The sequence below is a fragment of the Hyposmocoma kahamanoa genome, unplaced genomic scaffold, assembly GCF_003589595.1.
Source record: "Hyposmocoma kahamanoa isolate Upper Pololo Valley unplaced genomic scaffold, ASM358959v1 220, whole genome shotgun sequence".
NCBI classification, from domain to species: Eukaryota; Metazoa; Arthropoda; class Insecta; order Lepidoptera; family Cosmopterigidae; genus Hyposmocoma; species Hyposmocoma kahamanoa.
Window position 1 is genome coordinate 2320762 of NW_020653740.1, and position 21528 is coordinate 2342289.

General features: G+C 36.1%; 1 protein-coding gene across 1 annotated transcript in view; it reads left to right on the top strand.

The window, feature by feature from the left end:
• Window positions 1-21528, top strand: part of LOC113228058 (methanethiol oxidase) — a 38473-nt gene that overhangs the window by 5403 nt on the left and 11542 nt on the right. Inside the window, exons 2-9 of the mRNA XM_026461197.1 lie at window positions 1630-1833; window positions 5771-5956; window positions 11388-11547; window positions 12574-12682; window positions 13593-13790; window positions 14140-14237; window positions 14722-14903; window positions 16569-16718. Coding sequence (XP_026316982.1) covers window positions 1630-1833; window positions 5771-5956; window positions 11388-11547; window positions 12574-12682; window positions 13593-13790; window positions 14140-14237; window positions 14722-14903; window positions 16569-16718 — 1287 coding nt within the window. The remainder of the gene's footprint in view (window positions 1-1629; window positions 1834-5770; window positions 5957-11387; window positions 11548-12573; window positions 12683-13592; window positions 13791-14139; window positions 14238-14721; window positions 14904-16568; window positions 16719-21528) is intronic.

Here is a 21528-nt window from a genome sequence, read left to right on the forward strand (position 1 = left end):
CACGGGGCTTGAATACGTTAAGGGATTATGCTGTACACGATTAGTACGGTACAAAGTTAAAAGTGTTAAGATGCATGTTTTTTCTACTATACTTAATCGTATTTATTACGCATTATTTTTAGATTTAAAATAAAAAAACACAAAAATCTCGCGACAGTGATCACTAATAAAATTTAACACCCTATTCCAAGACACGTAAAAGCAAAAAGGCAACAAAAAGAAAAGAATATTCAAGAGATAATATATCTTTTTATGACACATTTACACACAGCAGTCGGTTGCACACCCAGGAATTCCTATTTGTCAGCTCTGTTAGATACTTATTCGCCCGTGTCACGTGATAAGCGGAATAAAGGACCCAGTAAAAGGTCATAGTGTGAAAAAAGTGTCAGACACATCAAGCGAGGTTGCAATTTATCATTCGTACCCGGAGGCAAGACTTCAAAGAGCTTCGCCTCAAAAGAAGCTCAAACAGGCCCTTCCTGACTTTAATCTTACTGTTTAGATAAAACTTTCTTTTGAAAACCTTTGAAACTGTAAAATCTTGAATAAGGAGCTAATTGTTGATTCACTTTATATTAACATATATTATATTACAGAGGAACTGTTGTATTAAACTAACAATAACTTATAATAAGCTACGTGTTTAAATGAATAATTTAATGTTATTTATCCCTTCTTTAAAGATGTACTGATTTTATTTTGGGGTATTAAAATGCTTTACTAACTTCTTTGATTGGCTCTTAATGTGACTAAGGTAGAGGTCTAATTTTCTTATTGGTCTGTTATTTTCGTATTAAAAAATACCTGTGCATTTCTGGTTTTGGAAACGTTGATAATAATATAGAAAGTCTATTAGGTTTTCGAATCGAAACACCATCAGCTATTTTCAACCAATTAAGGACTGAAAGTTATAGAAGGCGTATACCAAACAAACAATGGACCATTGATGGGATTACAGGAACAAAGGAGTCATTTATATGCAGGCGCGTACACAATTATGGTTCCGAGGTCCCACACGAGTAAACAGGGCAGGGAAAATCAGGGGACTTCATGTAGAGAATGGGTATACCTGATGTGATTACGAAATTGCGAGGGGCAGAATCCCTCAGCCTACAACCCTCGTTTATGCAATGGAAAAATGTTTTGATGCCTATCGACTATTTATTGAAAGTGACATTTCTATTTTTTATGGGAACTTTATTTTGGGGAAAAAAATTGAGTCTTAGCCAATATTGGCCAAAAGAAAATTATATTTTGAAATATAAATTTGTGTTTTGCGTAGAGTAAAATACCGAGAAATAGCTTTTATTAAACAAATGTTTACAACGCAAATTTTGAAGATCAATCATTGTGTTTACACGCAAAAGATGGGAGGTGCAATTTTTGAAAACAAAATTATAGATTTCAAAAAGTGGTTCATTAAATTATCGGTTATCGAAATAGTAACAGCTTGATCACAAAACAATATTCTCACGTTACACTGAAATCAAATCAATTGCGTAAATTAAATCGTTTGCAATTTATTGTATGGTGCTGCAGCAGGTGACTTTTGTCCATTTTTCAGAACAATTGAAGTTACTCTTGATGGTGAGACTTACCACGTGTTTTATATTCTAAATTAGTTAGCAAAGCCATTGTAAGTTGGCCAAGAAACTCATTAAGGTAATCCTTACAGGCAAAATCGGTCCGGGCTACGCTTCTCCTTTGGAGGCATTCAGGAACGGTCCAAGAGAGCAACTTTTGTACGTGGTCTGCGTACAGCCAGACCAGACTAAACAAGATTATCTGGCCACTGTCGACGTCGATCCTAAGTCCCCTACTTATTCTCAGGTCTGTACGTTTGCTCAGAGTATAAGATTGTAGAGCTCTGTATTATATCTCGTTTCTTGTGAATTTGTTTTAGGAATAGGATCAAAAATATATATTTTAGTAGCAGTAGAGCTCTTGTGAAAGAGCTCGTCCAGAGAAGTACTACCACCTTACCTATTTCTACCGCCAAGCAGTAATGGTCACGTTACTGTATTCCGGTTGTGAAGGGTAAGGGTGCTGCTGAAATTACAGGCACATGAGACTTGTCAACTTATGTCTCTGGGTGACGGACGCAGTGGCAATGCCCCTCAGATCTTTGCGATTTAAAGCTCTGCGTAACACTGCAACTGTTATGGGCAGGCGTGTGACTTACTACCAGGCGCACAACTTGTTCGTCCCGTCACTTCTGCCGTGGCAGGCGTATATTCATTAACTTAAGACACATGAGTTACGGGTAACAACTCTGAATCGTATTTTTTTTACCTACTGCACCCATCCATCAAACATTTATTTGAATATTGTTCACCAGTTCCTTGAAATTGGCTGTTACACAACTCATGTAACTTTGATTTTGCCATAGTCAATTATGGCTAAATACTGTATGTTAAGTTACAATATATGAGCGCGACAAGTTTCACACACAACGAGCAAAATGTATCTCAGTTAACTAAAGTTACATGAGTTAGCCGTGACTGAGTTTGTAAGAAGATTTGGAAGACCTCCATCTCACTTGATGAAAAATAACGATGAGGTCGTCGATGAAGCTTAAACACCCCGAAAAGACTCAAGTTACACCGTTCAAGGAATAAGTCTGCAAGCAAAGAATTCTCCTTCATAGCTGTTTGCCATAAAAATATGGAAGCGTAACGCTTCGTTTCGCTAACGCTTCGCTAACTATATAGTTCTCTGATGACGGAAAGGGGAAGGCAGAATTAAATTATGCCATTCCGTCAGATTCTCTTCGTGATATATTCTGTAGAACACCGATAAGAAGGCAACTTTACGGCGGTGGTCAAGGCTCTGCAGTTTGTCATCTACTAAACTGAGCCAACCACAAGTCTCTTCACAGTCACATTTTTCAACTAAATCCAAGGTGGCCAGTTGGTATTTAACAGAACCATCTCACAGGTGGCAGCAGTATTCAATACACGACCGAACTTTCTCGAGGCAGCCTCTTGGGAAAACGTATGAAGTTAGTGACAATCTATGACAACCCTGTACATTAGCTAATCTGGGGTCAGAACTTGAATTTAGTAGGTTCCTGTGTACGCACAGGTTATAGTGCCTTTGTCGTAAATCTTAAGGATCGGGAGGGAGGGCCACTATAATCAAAAGTAATGTAGAAAGATATGGGGCTATCCTGGTGTGTGTTGTCCCTATTTACTGACCCAAGACTACAGGCTTGTCAATAAAACCAGTCTACGACGGGCGTCCGGGCCAAGCCCTCCTCCAGTGACGCCTTCACGGGCGTCACTGGCACACCCAAACACTGGATATGGACTGGCCGGGGTTTGTGGTAGCTGCAGAGCCGAACATGTCTGCCTCGGTGGTGTGTAGCTGGGGCGTCTGTCTTGAGCATCATACCTAAGGCGAGGTGAGTTACCCGTATAGTTGAAAGCTATGTCCTGACCATTGTCACAAGACCAGTATTCGACCGACTTATTCGACATTAGCCCGGAGAGCTAGTAGAGGATGTGCTATTTCTCCGGTCCGTCCAGCCGCGTAGGATCTCCGAAAAAAATCCGCCACCAAGTGAAAATTTGGTAGTGGACTTTAGAGTCAACAGTTTAGCGGTGGCAACGGTTAGTTGTGCCATGCACAACGGGACGTGAGCGTGCCAACAGCTCTGGTACCTATCTGGAAAATAAGGAGGGTACTGTACGTGCACCCGGGGCAGCTCACCCAAGGCACTAGCCTCTTGAGAACCGGATGAAGTCAGTAATAACGATCTGTAACAACCCTGTACACGGATTGATCTGGGGTCAGGACCTGAACTTTTAAGGTCCCCGGTCATGCACAGGTTGTAGTGTCTTTCCTGCATAACCAAAAGATTGGGAGGGTCATTATAATCAAAATACATGTTGAAGATACGGGGCTGTCGCGGTGTGAAGTAACGCCTGGAAAGGATGACAAGCTGCGTCACTGCATCTATGCAAAAAGCAGACCATTTTGCGTTAAACGTGTTGAACGTAAGTCCTGTATCTTAAGATACAGAACTTCGATTTACTTAATTTGTATGGGGAGCTTGCTACGCCAAACTCTGTTATCAGTAATAAATTTAAAAAATGATACTTTTCAGGGATTTGAAATATTCCCCTTACCATTTTTTATTATTAAATAATAATTTTATTAAATAATAATTAAAAAGCAAAATCCTACATAACCAAGTTTAATATTATTGATAAACTAAAGAAGTAATCACATGTAAGTTCTTTGAGGAGTCAAACCTTGAATCTAAATCATCATCATCAGCCTATCGCAGTCTACTGCTGGACATAGGCCTCTCCCTATTTGCCCGGTTCTCAGCTTGTCATATTCATCTGCTGCTAGCAGCCTTTCGCAGATCGTTACCTCATCAGCCCAGTGGGCGTCCAACACTATGTGAATCTAATTAGCTATCAACAAATAATATAACCTACACAATTTTCAACAAAGTATATACTCAGTCCAAAAGAATATACTAATATATTTATAAATGGATTCTTTTATATTAGTCCTATACACGAACGATGTCTCTGCAAGGCAATAACGCAACCCTAATCCCAAAGGATTTCTGGATTGAGTAGGAAAGTATTATTGTGTACTTTGCTTGCAGTAGGAAAGGAAGTAAATTAACAAGCGGAATGTAATATAGTACCCGGGGATTTGTTACGTGGATTACGAGCATTCGCAAGGATGAATTGGCCTGATAATAGTTTTAAATTTCTAGTGACGGTTTTCATTATATTAGAATTGGATACCAATTCTTACTACATTCTGAGAAATTTGATTGTCTTTGTGGTAGATGCTTTGGCCTTTCCACTGACTAATATGAGTTGGTAGGAGTTCAAACGAGTAACGATACATGTTTCTAATGAAACTATAACATAGTTATAATAAGAGCAAGTAAAGCATCTCCCGCTGTTCGGCGTGTAAATGCCTACACTAAGCTCGGAACGTAGGATTGTTACATTATTAATTTAGTTGCCTACAGGTTCAGATTTTGTGAACATAATTTGAAAAAATTAGAGTCTTCATCACGGTATCTTCATGCTATATTGAAATAACAATTGTTAAATGTAGTCGGTATCTGTATTGAGGTGTATGATTATGTAGTAGAAATGAAATGCTGAACAATTCTCAGCTTAAGGCACTCTTGCTCGAACTACCACAAACACCACAATGAACACCGAGCGGCCGCTTCATTCTATAATAAATTAATGGCGCGTGTGACGACCCGTACTATGCAACCCGAGTCCATTGCGAGATTATGCGAATAGCCGGCTTTATACAGACACTTTATCGCGTGTGATACAGCAATTGTGCGTGTAAACACGTTGGATGGAAAAGAGCATAACCACGCGATTGTGCTCATCAATCGCGCGTGCAATCGCGCACTCCATCACGCGTCAGTTTCACGCGTCAGTTCTATCCTGCGATATTAGACTTTACACAGATGCTCTTTACGTTGTAACACAAACTAATATGAGCGATCGCGCGCGAAAGAATGTTAGCTTAAAAAATTTCAGGCAGGCAATCGCGCACAATTGCGAGTGCAGACATGGTGCACACTTTCCTGCGCGCAATCTTGTACGCTCCTGATCACGCACAATTGAGTGACTGTGTAAAGGGGGCTAATGTGTGCGTTCGTACACGGGACGCCCTGCTACGTTTGTATGGAGTTAACATACCTGTTTCATTATACTATGGTAATCACGATTTAAATGGAACTGATATTAATATTATTGACATTCTTCAGGTCATCCACCGTACTTACACGGGCAGTGTAGGCGATGAGCTCCATCACAGTGGATGGAACGTCTGCTCCAGCTGTCATAATGACCCGAACTTAAAGAGGAATTTATTGATACTACCCGCTTTAGCGTCCAGCAATGTTTTCGTTATGGATGTGGGCACTGATCCAAGGAAACCGAAGTTGCATAAGGTACGAATCAATTATCCCTATAATACGAATGTAGGTAACCTAAAATGTTTATAATATCGAGATTTATTTAGGATATAATATATAACTTGCCTCTGTCATTATAAATCATAATTATCATAAGCGTTAACGGGCAAAGTCAATGATAATAAAGTATAACTACACACAATAGATTACTAACACGATTGTGAAAGATATTATGTAAATAAATAAGAATATATAACTGAAGAAAGAGAATAAGATTGCCAGCATCGTAGTAATTGGAGAGCTGGGGGCCTACTATGAGCTTATAAGCCAGCCAGCCAAGTTCACTGCAATTCACTTGACGTGGTAAAACTGAATTGCTTAAATTCGTATCATGACCTGCACAAAGTTGAACGGGAATGGCATGACAGTTTTACTTTTAAACGTTAATTATTGTCTCTGGCTTGGCTTATATCGGCTTGTAATTTGATAACATAATTTGAACGTAATATCTTGCATTCGTACATTTCCATTGATTGCATTAAAGTAAAATTTGGCACTATTCAAAAGTTATTTTACGATTTTCGCGAAGTCAATAAAATTATTAAAATTCTATTTAAAAATTGCAATTACATTCAAGCCAATAATTTGTCAACAATACTTTAAAGATCTTGAAGAAGATTTTGAAAATTTTCGTATTTATTTATCCTATAAAGATAACAAATAATTATGAAACTGAAAATATAATAAAACTTAAAAGAAATTTCTTAAAAATGTAAGAAAATCTAAAAAAAGTTAGTCACGGAGTAACTTTTTTTGAATTGCTTATTTTGACAGATGAGGCCGCCACTTGCATGGCAAATAGCACGTCATGATACGATTTCACTATGAAAAAAAAAGGTGAACGGATATCGAATATGGAACGTAAACTGCATGGACAGTGAATTGTTTTTGTGTGGTCATAGTACGAATTTGACAGGCAATCCAACTTATAGGCTTAAATAGGATTGCTCTAAGAGCTTAGTAGACTCCCTGTATCATTTACGTAGCCTACATGAAAATCAGACGTGTTTGTGTGTACGTGATAACAACACTATCTTTAAAAAAATCAACAAATATCTTTTTCATACTCACACATAACACCGATATTATATTTGCCAATTGTGTAAGTTAGATTGCATCAATGTTTTACCAATAAGTAATTTGAACAATGTTTAAAGATTTAGCAGAGAAACTCACAAAGTATTTTATCGCAAACAGCCTTGTTAAAAGTTACGATATTTTTCTAAAGGAGCATTTGCGTAGGATCGATAAAATGTAGTTCCGACTGCTTATGAACTCAGACTGTGAGACGGAGACTTGCAGCCGTTAAGATATATTTAAGGTGGTCACTAAAAAGTTGGTTATTCTTTTCAGAACGTTTGTTTAGGCTATGCAAGCGGCGTTAGTCCCAAATGTACCCTTCTATCGACATTTCATTAGACCTGGGGCCCTGCTACCTGACCTATTGGACTACTCTCGAAGTCCGTCAACGGAAAGACATCCCCATTTGAAATGTCAAATCGCATTGTGATACATTTGTAGTTCTAGTCCCAATCGAAACTAGTAATACCAGAGCACAAATAGGAACTTGTGAATTCTTGTTTGGAACGAATCCGTAAAAATGAATTCTTATGTCAACGAGTTTTTTAAGTCCTCCCTTTTCATGTTCCCGGAATTTTACATACCAATTTGTTATTGACTTCTGGAAATCAATCATAAATCAAAACATTAATACAGTTGAATAGAACATTTTTTAATTTGATTTCAATATTAAAATTTCAAAGATTTTTTCCAAGGCTGTTCTAAAAGAAATGTGCAGGTAGAAGAGAGTAAACGAAATGTAAATTTGATGAGCAAATAGAGGGGTAAACGTCCAAAAGTGCTTTTAAAGGAAATTCTTTGCTAAGATATTGCTGCTTCAATAACTGTATTTGAAGACTAAGTAGTATTATACTTAATTACGTAACAGATTAGATTGAGGTGAAGCAGAAAGAAATAGGGGTTCTCTATATTTTAATTTAATCCTTTTTTTAAAACAATATTGTATGGAACAAATTAATCCCGATCGTCATTTTAGGAAATTAGTACTCTTATTTCAATATCTGAAAGGACGGAGAATATCGATGAAACTATAAGACTTAATTTTTACTAATTTGAAATTAAAATCAATGTTTTATTTCACAACCGTCAGATAGAGATAATCCTCAATATTGAAAAATATTATAAGGCACAAAATGAAAATAATATAATTAAATTCTCTCTGTATCACAAGTGTTGTTTATCCTTCTCAAACGAAAATGGGCAGTGGTTTAAAACCCAATCAACCCACCCGGATATCAACTGGGTTTTTATCCATTTCTGCCCAAAATCGAAAGCAGAAACGGTGAATACGAAATTCGATATAATTCCATACTTAATACAAATTTCGACGTATAAAAAAATTTATAACATAGGCATTTCTACACAATACCCGCCTCGCAATCTTGTGGATTCTCACTACTAAGGATGCAAATTACAATTCAATTTTTATGAAGATTAAAGTGCGTACGACCTAATTATTTTTTGAATCGATTTCTTACAATGCAATTTTCACGCGCATCGTTTCAATAGAAAGGCAAATAGAAAATCGTGTAGATCAGAAAGCAATAAAGATTTTGTAATAAAATTATAACGCATAGAATTTTTGTTTGATATCAATCGCGTTTATTTGTTTCTTCAAACAAACCAACGTTTTGGGCCCTTAACAGGTAACGTTGGTTCGTTTGAACCAATATTATATATATATAGATTAAATAAATATATATATATATATATATATTCGAAAAATGGTTTAATTTCTTGTGTCTCAACAATAACAGTAACAATCTCCTAATCGATTTACCACAAATATACTTGTAAATAGTTTTTGCCGTCGATTTCGGAAGTTAATGGGTTTCAACCCGATTTACACCCGGCGTGATCAAAACACCAGATTAAAACTCGGGCGCTTGCCCGTCTCTGTGTAAATTATCAATAAAAATAAAATAACAAAACACTGCTTTTAAACCTCCACTTAAATACCCGATCCACTTTTTTAATACAACAGTGTTGCCATTTTGAATAATAACCCTAACATTAAGATTTTAGAACTCATTTATTAGAATTTAATTCATTTATTACTACGCCATAACACAAGAATATACAGAAAAAAAAGAAAAATGTCGAAGCAAAAGTAAAACAAAAAAATTGAATAATTTTCGTATGGACCTTTGCGTGTTTGGGTTTATTAAAGACAAATTTTAAAAAGGAATGCACGAAAATCGAAAGATTTTCGCCAGAGCCAGAGAAAGCTTTTTCATATATTCTTCGATAAAATAATGAAAATTGGGTATTATAAAGAACCATTTTAACCTCTATTCGAGGTCTAATCTGATACAAAATGACCTGTAGATTTAAGTATACTAACGGATAGTTTACATAACAATGAAATTTAAGTAAACTGTCCGATGTTTGTCTCAAAGACATTCCAGCTTTATTTAATTTAGATAAAAAGTAGATAATGTTCGGTGTACTAAGTTAAGCTAAATATTTATGTGACTTTTGAGTAATTGATGTGTTGTTTTGGATTATTTACTGTGAACTAAAACAGTCGCTGATTAACTTCTTTGACTAGATTTTATTTTTGAAGAATTATCTAGAAATTTGGTCTGACTGGTTATACCTTATGAACATTATTATCTCGACGGTTTCTCTGTTAGATTCGTTTTTCTTATATCTATACCAAAGAGCCGTAACTAGGGGAAAAAATGCCAGATTTCTGATCTCAAATTAGGAAATTTACTGTACTATGAATACCAGAAAGACGATAACTCTGAGGGCAATACCTAGAAAGCCCAGACCAGAACCAGTTTAGAAATGTTCGTTTCCTAAATTGGCCGAAATCGGGAATCGAACCCGGAACCTCCTCATCAAGCGCCCATAGTAGATACTAACCGCTGTGCCACCGAATAGTATAAGCACACCCCGTAATATAAACCCGACTACGCGCCGCAGACTGAGCCCGACCCCACTGTAGGTGGGTTACAGGCCTCGTTGTTTATAATGTTCAAATATTGTCAAGATTTTTACGCTCAATTTTCTGTAAAATTAATTGTAACACTTTACACTGATGTTAACCAGTTCATGGTCAGTACTTGAACAGTACCACATGCAAAATGTCTCTATTTTTTTTGTACCGTAGTGCTTATATTGATTCAATATAAAATGTTCCATGTATATGTTGGTTTTTTGGGATCCATATAGCGAAACGGGATACCCCGTACTATCATACTCCTCATGGAAGAATGACATAAGTGGAGTTACGTCAAACATGTTTATCCCCTCCAATTCTTATAACACTGTCTACATTATTAGGCGATAGAATTACAAGAATTGGAGAGGATGTGAGTTATGTTTTTCTGTAGCTAATAGAGCAATAAAAGTTTTTGACGTAACTCCACTTATGCCATTCTTGCATGCGATTCTGATATTTAATTTTACAGTAAACACCGATACTGTCCATGGTTAAGACGTGCATAAAGAGAGTATAAATATTTATAATGATAACAAAAAATCTCGAGAAAGAATATAATCGTGTTGAAATTACTTTTAAATATTTATAGAACTAAGGGAATGAAAAAGAAAATCAACCTATATTCACAATACATTTAGTTTGCACACTGAATTTTCTCACGAGAGTTTTGAAATTTAAACTTTATACCGAAATTTTGACTCAAAATCGGGAATTATTCTCCTGAACATTCAATAGTTGTTAAGCGAATTCTCGAACTAGTTCGAACTCATCTGGAATCTGTCGCCAAACTTCAAACATCCCCGCTCATAGTTAACTCTTCGCCAACTCGTTATACCGCCAGTTAAAACCTCTAACCTTTGATTTTTCTTATGTTTTTCTATTTTGAACAGATTTCTGAAGAGGAATATATTTACCGATAGTGCTTTTAGTGTTTTAGTGGTTTCCATGCATCTTAATAAGCATAAAAGAGCTCGAATTCATTACTGGTAAATACAATAAGATTTTGAAATAATTAGATTTACATTGACGATTTACATGATTTGTTTATTTATTTTTTTACATCATTACTAATATGTACTTGGTACTTGGTGACACGGTCTAGGTGTAATATGTAATAGCATTAAATCTGTACCATAAAAAATGAATACGTGCTGGTATATCTTTGAAAATACAATCTATCTACAACAACACTTCGAAACTTTGATGACCAAAGTTAAATATTCGACAGCCCTCTTACTAATTTGATACAGCTAAAACTTCTACAATCTAATCTCTCACGCTGAGAAACTTACCGTAGTTAACGGAAAAATACCCAGGTCAAAACTGCCAGTTGGCTCCCTTATCGAGTGATCATGGCTCCGAAAATCTCATTACCAGGTAATCGACGGCTCGGAGATGAGGTCATTCAACTGCAGTTTCCCGCACACCGCGCACTGCCTCGCTTCGGGTGAAATCATGATATCCACTATGGGCGATAAGGAAGAAAACGGAAAGGGGGATTTTGTGCTCATCGATTCGAAGAGCTTGAAAGTGACAGGTGAGTGTGGACGTAAGGGGATGTTACTCAGTTTTAGGCGGATGTTTGTGTCATCGCATTTTGATAAGCATACAAATCTATAGGTGTGGAAGAGTTCTCAAGAAAATATTAAACTGAAATTGTCGTGGTCATGCTGTGTTGAGTGAGTTATTTTCCAATGAAAAACCATTTTTTTTCCCTTAATTAGTAGGCAAAAAAGCTTGTTCTTGTACTTGAAAGGGACGCTTAAAACGATGAAATGAATGAACACTCAAAATTATAGAAAATTTAAAATGGAATTCAGCCTATAGAGAATCGCAACATCATTTTAAACAGTTTTGTTTGTTTACAAAGGAAATTCTGAAACCCATTGATTTTAATAAATTTAATTGTTAGAAAAAACCAAAACTGGAAAAAAATGTATTTAAAAAAACCGCCCTCGACTCAACAGTTTGTGGAATTACATCTATTTACCAAGTTTCATTGAAACCGGTCATCGGAAAGTGGATCCAATAAACCGAATTTAATTCCTAATTTACCACTTTTAGAGGTGGAATATTTACTTCAAATTTGAATTAAATCACTACTAAGAGGTATCTTATCTTAGGTATCTTGCAGGAGGTATCCTTTCCAACAAAAACAAGCATCGAAATTGGTTCACAAATATCGGAGTAATCGCGTAACGTACACACACAACAAAATACAGTCGAATTGAGAACTTCCACTTTTTTTAAGTTAAAAAGTCATTTATACGCATTGACGTAGAATTATATGGACGTCGGGTCCGCGCTAAAAAGTGTCCGCACTTGTAAGGCGCTAAAATCGTATACAGAGCGCCAAACTCCGCTTTAGTCTTCATTTGTTCTACTGACAGCGCGATACTGCGATGACATTACAATTTAAATTTCGAATAGGTTGACTTGGGACATTTTTTTCGTGGTTTTTGTATTAGATCCGTCGTCCATTTATTTGTAAGTCAATGTTTATACGTCAGGTTTGACACTGGGCAACGTTTCTATGCTCTTATGATATGAATTGTTGTTTAAGGAACATGGACGAAAGGAAAACTTGCACAGTTTGGATATGATTTCTGGTATCAGCCATATCATGATGTAATGGTTGCTTCTGAGTGGGGCACTCCGAAATTCTTTAAGAAGTAAGTTTCACCTACAATTGCATTATCAATGTATGTACTTAAATAAATTTCTTTCTTTTTACTATGAAGATTATTATATAAAAAACACGAAAAAACGTAAGATTCAAGTACCTGTTGTTTGTGGTACCTTCCTTGTTTTCGATTTCCATAACACAAGTGCTATAATTACTTTGGGATTGGAGCAACGTGTGTAATGTTATCTAGTTATTATTTATTTATTTTATTATTTAATTTTATAATTAGGAAGACGCACAATGAGTTGTTCATACAACTCATTGTGCGTCAACTCAATATTCATATATTGATAGAATATTTAGAGCTGTAAATTTTTTGTAACTGCATAATCTTCGTTGAACAACTTCCAATAGTCATGGTATCCTGGAGGATTTATTATATTACAGTGTATTTTTCAAAAAATAATGTATACTGACAAATTAAAGTTACCAAGAAACCCCTACTCTAGTAAGAAAACAAACGAAGAAGGTACACGTGCAATAATACTAGGAAAAAAAAAATAAGTCAGATAATATATAATAATATATGTATTTCGCTTTGTCATTGCAATTATATGTTGTTTCTCTATTATTTTAAACTTGTATGAATTATTTGGAATACGTTAATGTTTCATGAAAGCCTTAACAATAAAAAACATATATCAAAGGTGATAGATAGGCCTAGAATGAGACGCCCTAACGGCATTCGTATAAAAAAAAACTAATAACTGTTCTAGACGCCCGACTACAACGATTCTGATTACTGTTTACGGTACGTGTGCGACAAAAACAAATTGGCTTTACCTTTACAAAACACGTGAACTACCCTAAAACATGTACGCTAAGTAACTTGAACACTATTTAGTACCCGTAAGTACTATACTATTTTAAGTTAATTATTAACTTGTTCCCTGCAGTGGTTTTCAACCCGACGATATCCCTAATTCTGAGCGTTATGGGACCAGTATCAACTTTTACAAATGGTCGACACGTGAGTTGCAACAAGTCATTGATCTCGGTCCGGAGGGCTGTGCGCCCCTTGAGATCAGATTCCTCCACGACCCTAAAGCCTCACAAGGATTTGTCGGCTGTGCGGTCGAGGCCAACATCTTCAGGTAGATTTGTAAGGCTTACTATAGGTTTATTGTCTTGCTATGTAGAAGTCGGTTTCTGAGTATTGGTACTTTTAGAATTGCTGTATTAATCAATGCCGGTTATTACTCAGACTTTATGTTTCAATCAAGACCATAAATTAAACAACATTTAAAGTTTTCAAATCTATGGTGCAAAGAATTGCTTTGAGAGAATTAATTATTTGTTCATTGATTAATTTCAAAATGTAGTGTTCGAAAATGCACCTGAATAATAACGTTGTGAAAATACATTAATGTTATTCGATGTATTAGTAAAATTTTAATACAAGACAATAAAACATATTCAGGGACTTTTCAAACATTTTCGCAGGTTCTATAAAACAGCTGCTGGTACGTGGAAAGTCGATAAAGTCATCGACATACCATCGAAAAAAGTTTCTAAAGACGGTGTAGAAACAGAGCTCAACGGTAAGGTATTCAGATTTTTTTTCCATGTACAATAAATACTTGTACAAAAAAAACATCACTTGTTTGTTAAATAGGTAAAAACTTATGACAATAAAATTAGCATTACCAAAGTTTTCTTTCATATTATCAGTCAATATTACCAACAACGAAAACATTTCGTTAAGAAACTTGAATAAAGGATTCTTGCTTTTTTTTCTATTGCGTCTATACAAAAATAATATTTTATACGCTACATCATTGTCCGAAATTCTATTGAAATTAATGCATAAAATAAATTTCTATTCCATAGCGGTAATTCAATAATTAATTTCGCAAAGATGAGAGCTAATATTCTCGACATAAATTCTATTATCATTTGTTCACATTGTCTCAAATTCTAATTTAGTTCTCAGCGAGCCTTTCATAAATTCTGAGGCTTTATCCTTAGCCAATCCTTTGCATTCCTTCGGAGCGAAGTGACAGTTCCATTATCTTTTTGTTCTAGGTCTAATGTCCGACATCCTGCTATCATTAGACGATAAATATTTATACTTCTCGTGTTGGCTTCATGGGGATGTGAGGCAGTATGACATATCTGATCCCGCTCACCCGAAACTTACTGGACAGGTCCATTTGGGAGGCAAAATACTGGACGATCTCGACCTTGTAGAAGACAGAGAAACTAAGGTAGGTTTCAACAGACAATAGATCGCTAGATAGGTAGATAGACAACTCGTTTATTTGCTGAATCACAGTACATTACAAATAAGCTTATGACATAGGCACAATAGTAATGATAAAGGAAAACCTAGTCTAAGTTTGTGGGTATGGTCTGGAGTGTTTTATTGTACCGGGGTGTCGAGTGGAGTGTTATATTGTGCTGGGGTGTAGAGTGCAGTGTACTGTGTCAGCGAAAAGGATCTGACTCAGCATAATGCCGCAGTTCAGTCAAACTACCACGCTCATGATTCTACCAGATCCTAAGGTGAGTCGGTAAATAGGAAGTAATTCAGAATAGATAATGAACACGGTGTCAGAATATATAGTATGTAGTTATAACATTAACTGTATAGGTGAATAAGCAATTAAATTAGTTATAACACGTGGACAAGGTACTTGGAAAGAAAAGCAAAAGGTGTATATGTGTGAGTAAGGAGTTGTGTGGTTGTATAATTGTTGACGAATGGATGATTTGCTTAGAGGTGAGTGTCTGTGTGTGGGTGTGTAGATTTGCTATTTCGTTACTGTAGAGCTCCTTGTGAAAGAGTTCGTCCAGGGGATATTGTCATTTTATCTATTTCTGTTACCAAGCAGTGATATGAGCAATTACTCCGTTCCGGTTTATAAGGCTAAGGGTGCTGGTAAAATTACAGACACGCTTAAAGCTCTGAGCAGCATTGCAATTGTTGTGAACAGGCGTGTAAGCGACACGCCTGTTCACAACAATTGCCAGGCGCACGACTTTTTCATCCCGTCACTTGGTATATAAAAAAAAGCGAATGGGGTACATATAAGTGTGTGTTGCTATATCTATGTTACATCAATAGTTTGTAAATTTACTACATGGTTGGCGAACATCATAAGTATACTGTGGCATACTAGTTTATATAGAAAGCATTCGCTATTTCTCATTAAATGAATACCTTCTGACTTGACAATTACATTTGCGCTACGTCATTCTTTCCATTTGAGTCGGAGGCTTTTGTTGTTTGTTATACTACTGCTTTGTCGATGAAAATTTCATTTATGTTTAACCGAGTTTAGAGTTTGTTTTCTGTTTTAATTCGATTGTGGGAGTTATCTACTTTTGTTGTTGATTTATTTTTAAGTACGATGACTTAATTTTTAGTTGTTATTTTATTTTTTTTATCTGTGCATAATGTTTGTACCCTTTCAATCAGCAGTGTCATCAATACATAAACTTTAGGTTTTTTACTTCAATTATATGTTCAATTTATTATTTTATATTTTTTTTATAATATCACGTGATGGGACGAACAAGTCATGCGCCTGTCTGTCCATAATAATTGCAGTGCCACTCAGAGCTCTAAATAGCATGCCTGTCCACAACAGTTGCGGAGCATTGCCACTGCGCTTGTCACTCTAAGACATAAGTTGACAAGTCCCTTGTGCCTGTAATTTCACAGCAAATCACCCTTCCAAATTGGAACGCAGTAATGCTCACATTACTGCTTGGCGGCAGAAATAGGTGAGGTACAGTGTATATTTTTTATGTTTATGTACCTTTTGCTAGGATTTTATAGTAATACATAATAGAATAATAATAATTAGTTTATATACAACGATACAAAAAAATATAGTTTATAAGTCATTGATTTTTATTTGTCTCAGGAACAAAGGAAACCAGTAATAATAAAGGGCAAGCGGCTTCAGGGAGGACCCCAAATGTTACAATTGTCTCTTGATGGAAAACGTCTGTACGTGTCTTCTTCCCTTTACTCGCCTTGGGATAAGCAATTCTATCCAAAGATGGCCGAGCAGGTAAGTTTTTTAATTAATTTAATAATTTTATTTATCGTGTCTTGTTTACGATACGACTTTGCGGATTCTTATCATCAATTGCTACGAACTTCCACTGACGAGCAAATACCTTTTTTCTGTGTATGATTTACCTGTAGGTAGTCAAAAATGTAGGTATCTCGTTTGAGTTTTTGTAGGATTATTTTTTGCGGTAATTCTACAGATTGGGATTTTGTATTCAAAGCATAAAGTACTTTAGTATTTCTCGCGCGGGCAGCTCCATGCCCTATTTAAAAAATATAATATACTAACGTTACCATCATTGTATATTCTAGAATGCTTATTATTTGTCAAAACAAACCCCAATTTATTCAATAAAGTTACGGAAGTAAGACGTAGGAATAGAAGAGATAATGATGTATCTATGTTGCCACATAAAACCGCATTAATGTCAAAAAGTGTGCTCTGTATGCTGCCAAGATATGATATATAATAGAGTCCCGAAATCCGGCCGAGAATTACATGCAGATCTTTTTAAGAAAAAATGTAAGCAGTATTTGAATAATATTTTTATAATGTAAATGATTGTATGAATAAGAGATGGATTTAGGGCTAATTAGAAATAGTGTCAAGTCACAGACATATATCTAGATAGACGCCTCAAGTACAGTAATTCGTATGAAAACACAGCATGCCATATTTTTTGTACCCACTATGACGTCACAAGAATTATTTAGTGATGAAAACCTCCTTCCGCTCGCTTTAAATCGATTAATTGAACGAAATACGCGTAAACTTGAATGAGTAACAGATTCCCCATGAAGATTGACAGATTGCACCTAACCTCAAATGACGTACACAACTCTGGGTCAGATAACTCTCACGTATTAACGGACACAAACACATCAGACGAGTCGTTCTCCACACCCATGCAACTGTCAAGGAGTGTAGATGACTATAACGGACTATAATTCAATTCAAGAAACGAAAGAAACTATAAGCCAACTTACATCAGAATTAGCAAGTACACAACGCGAATTAGAAAATACAATAATTGAAAACAATGGCCTCCGGAGGCAAATAAATAATTTCACGTTGGAGATTAACACCTTGAAAACACTTTCTCAGTCATCTCAAAAAAGAGAACTTCATGACACAACTAAAAAGCGAAGACAGTCAATACAGTGTATAGAACTACACCTCATTTATACACCAACTAAATTATCATTAACATATATATATATTAGGATATACAGGGTTACAGGAAAAGTCGTGCTAGATCCGTTAAGGGCGTGGAGTACTCATCATTTCTGACTTATTTTACTATTAAACAGCCTACCCTAAACTTAACCCTTTTCGAGATATTTGACTTTTATTTTTTTTATTCAAAATTGCCGATTTTTAGGCTACTAAATTTAATTTTGTTTATTTTGTGTGTCTTATTAACTAAATTTAATTTTGTTTATTTTGTGTGTCTTATTATTATAATTATTGCATTTTTACATGTGTGATAAGATGCTTTAGGACCTCAATCATTAAAATAGTGAATAAGTTAATTCAATACGCCGTAGTAGAAAAGAGAAAGTTAAGAAATTAAAAAAAAATTAGAAAGTTTATTTTTCTCTAAGGGATATCTAAAAAAAATATTATGGCAGTTGATCGGCAGATAAGTTATAAAATATCTACGTTTCATCAGCTATCTAACAAGGTATAACAATCTAGGGTTTTATTTAAATGCATTGAAAAAACTTAGTTTCATAGGCGATAGTGGAGGAGAAAATTAATACTTAGCCCTAAAAAGTATAACAAAACAAGGTAAGCATGCTAAGTATTTATTAAATCAGGTTTTCACACAACTTTTTGTTATTCTACAGTTCATATTGAACATGGCCGCCTCTGTTTCTAATACATTGTCGCATTCTTCTACGGAGACCAGTCTTCACTACTCCAGTGGTCAACGTTGTCCTCATTTGATTTGCTGCATCCACAATCCTTTCTTTTAACTCTTCCACAGACGAAACTGGATTTGACTCGCTGTAGACAAGACTTTTCATGCGCCCCCACACATGAAAATCCATGGGGGTTAGGTCCGGACTTCTTGCTGGCCATGGCAACGGCCCACCTCGTCCTATCCATTTGTTTGGATAATTTGTGTCCAGCCAGTCTTTGACACTTCTCCTGAAATGGGCAGGGCAGCCATCATGTTGGAACCACATGTCCCTGATCAAGTTGAATGACAGATCATCCAGCAAATCACTCAAGTCTCCTCTCAAAAAATTTTCGTAACTTTCCCCATTTAGATTGTCCGGGACAAAGTAAGGTCCAATCAAATGATTGGAGATAATACCCATCCACACATTCACGCTGAATCTTCGTTGGGAACCCTTCACTCTTTTCTTATTGGGATTCCTAAGTTCTTTTGGGGCCCAGTAATGCGCGTTGTGATAATTAGTTATGCCATCTTTATCAAATTTGGATTCATCTATCCACAAGATATTTCTTAGAAAATCTGGGTCTTCTACGTCAGCATTTAGCATAAATCTGCAGAAGTCCAACCTTCTCGCGGGGTCTCCTTCTTCAATAGTGTGTACCGGCGTGTAATGGTGCGGGTATAGGCCAGCAGTATGCACTGTAAACCACACTCTCCATTGCGAAAGTCCCAGATCACGGGCAACAATAGTAGTCGGATCCGCTCGAAAGCGTTGCACTATCTCATTGTCCTGTTCTTCGTCGTCATTAATTCGTGGTCTGCCCATGTCTGTATTTCGTCTCAAAATAGAGCCAGTTTCTCGAAGTCTCCGATAAACTCTGTCAAAAACAGCCATATCCGGCACTCGACGACCGGGGAATCGAGCTATGTATTCGTTGCGAGCTTGCGCAGACACAGTATCCGTAACAAATAAGCATATCAGCATATTCCTCAGGTGTGTACGACGTCATCTTCAACACTTCCGTAGCACAAGTACAAATCAAAGTCCGGTTAACAAGCACAGTAGTCACAAATCGGAAAAAACAGTCCAGAATCACAGCCAAGTCAAGAAAAAGAGCAAAACGATATCACATCTACTATGTACGAAGCACAAAAGCAGACTGACAAACAAAACAATATCCCGTGATATCTCTACAATATTTTTTCTTTCATTCGCACCTACATAAACCGTCGCTTGTCTCACTCGCACGGTGCGTCTTAACTTAAGGACAATAGGCGCGGGACCGTTAGAACTGCTACCTGGAGCGTCCCAACTACTTTTTTTTCCACGAAATGCAATACAAATCCTAGATTGTTATACCTTGTTAGATAGCTGATGAAACGTAGATATTTTATAACTTATCTGCCGATCAACTGCCATAATATTTTTTTTAGATATCCCTTAGAGAAAAATAAACTTTCTAATTTTTTTTTTAATTTCTTAACTTTCTCTTTTCTTCTACGGCGTATTGAATTAACTTATTCACTATTTTAATGATTGAGGTCCTAAAGCATCTTATCACACATGTAAAAATGCAATATTTATAATAATAAGACACACAAAATAAACAAAATTAAATTTAGTAGCCTAAAAATCGGCAATTTTGAATAAAAAAAAATAAAAGTCAAATATCTCGAAAAGGGTTAAGTTTAGGGTAGGGTGTTTCATAGTAAAATAAGTCAGAAATGATGAGTACTCCACGCCCTTAACGGATCTAACACGAGTTTTCCTGTAACCCTGTATATATTAGTTATCATCAACATGTAAGACCAGAATGCAACCCGAAAATGCGAGTAATGGCTTAATTACTAATTTACAGCGGAAGATTACTGAACTAGAAAGCGATTTAGCTAACGCAAATAAAGAAATCTCAGGTCTTTCCAAAGAAATTGACACCTTAAATAAACTAAAAAAATGAATCGTCGTCACCACTCTCGAAAACCTCAACTGATAGCAGACCATTGCTATCCCGAACACACACAAATGATAAGCTTTGGATCTTTGGTACCCAATCCTGTGTCGGAGTGGCACCAGCTTTAATAAACTCTAGAGAAAAGATACTGCATGAAAAATATAACGCTACAGCTGAGACTAAGCCGTTTGCACAAAGCAAAGCCATATTAAAAAGTTTCTTCTTCTTCTTCTTCTTCTTCTTCTTCTTCTTCTTCTTCTTCTTCTTCTTCTTCTTCTTCTTCTTCTTCTTCTTCTTCTTCTTCTTCTTCTTCTTCTTCTTCTTCTTCTTCTTCTTCTTCTTCTTCTTCTTCTTCTTCTTCTTCTTCGACAGTGGCGCGACAGCCGCGCTTCACGCTTTTTTTAGTTCACTAATTGTGACTGTAAAAGTGGCGTGTGCTTGTAACAAGTGTGGTGCCAATGCTGCGCTCCTATAAGCGTCTACAACAATATATTTACGGTCGCGTTAACAGCAAAGTAGCCGCCCAAAGACCAATACAAAGATTTACATCTATCACACAGAATTCTTAAGATCTGCTGACTCGGTCTGTAGCTTAGATGCTAAAAGCGGTGGCCCCGTTATGGCAACAGACGCTGGTTCTAATTTAGTCAGATCGTAGAAATTTTTCTTGATGTTTACGATCTTTGAGTCAATAATAATAACAATATAATTTCCTTAATCGGAAAATTGACTTTAATTATATTTACTCACCTACTCCGAATGGACAGTGTTTTTGTAACGATTAATGGTTTTATTTATTATTATTAATATAATAATAATAGCCAAAGTCGCTAATCGTTACAAAAACCCTGGCCATTCGGAGTATGTGGGAAAATATTATTAAATGGAATTCTTTAACAAGGGAGGCACTTCAATGAAAGAGGTCAAGGTCAAATGTCGGCGAAATGTC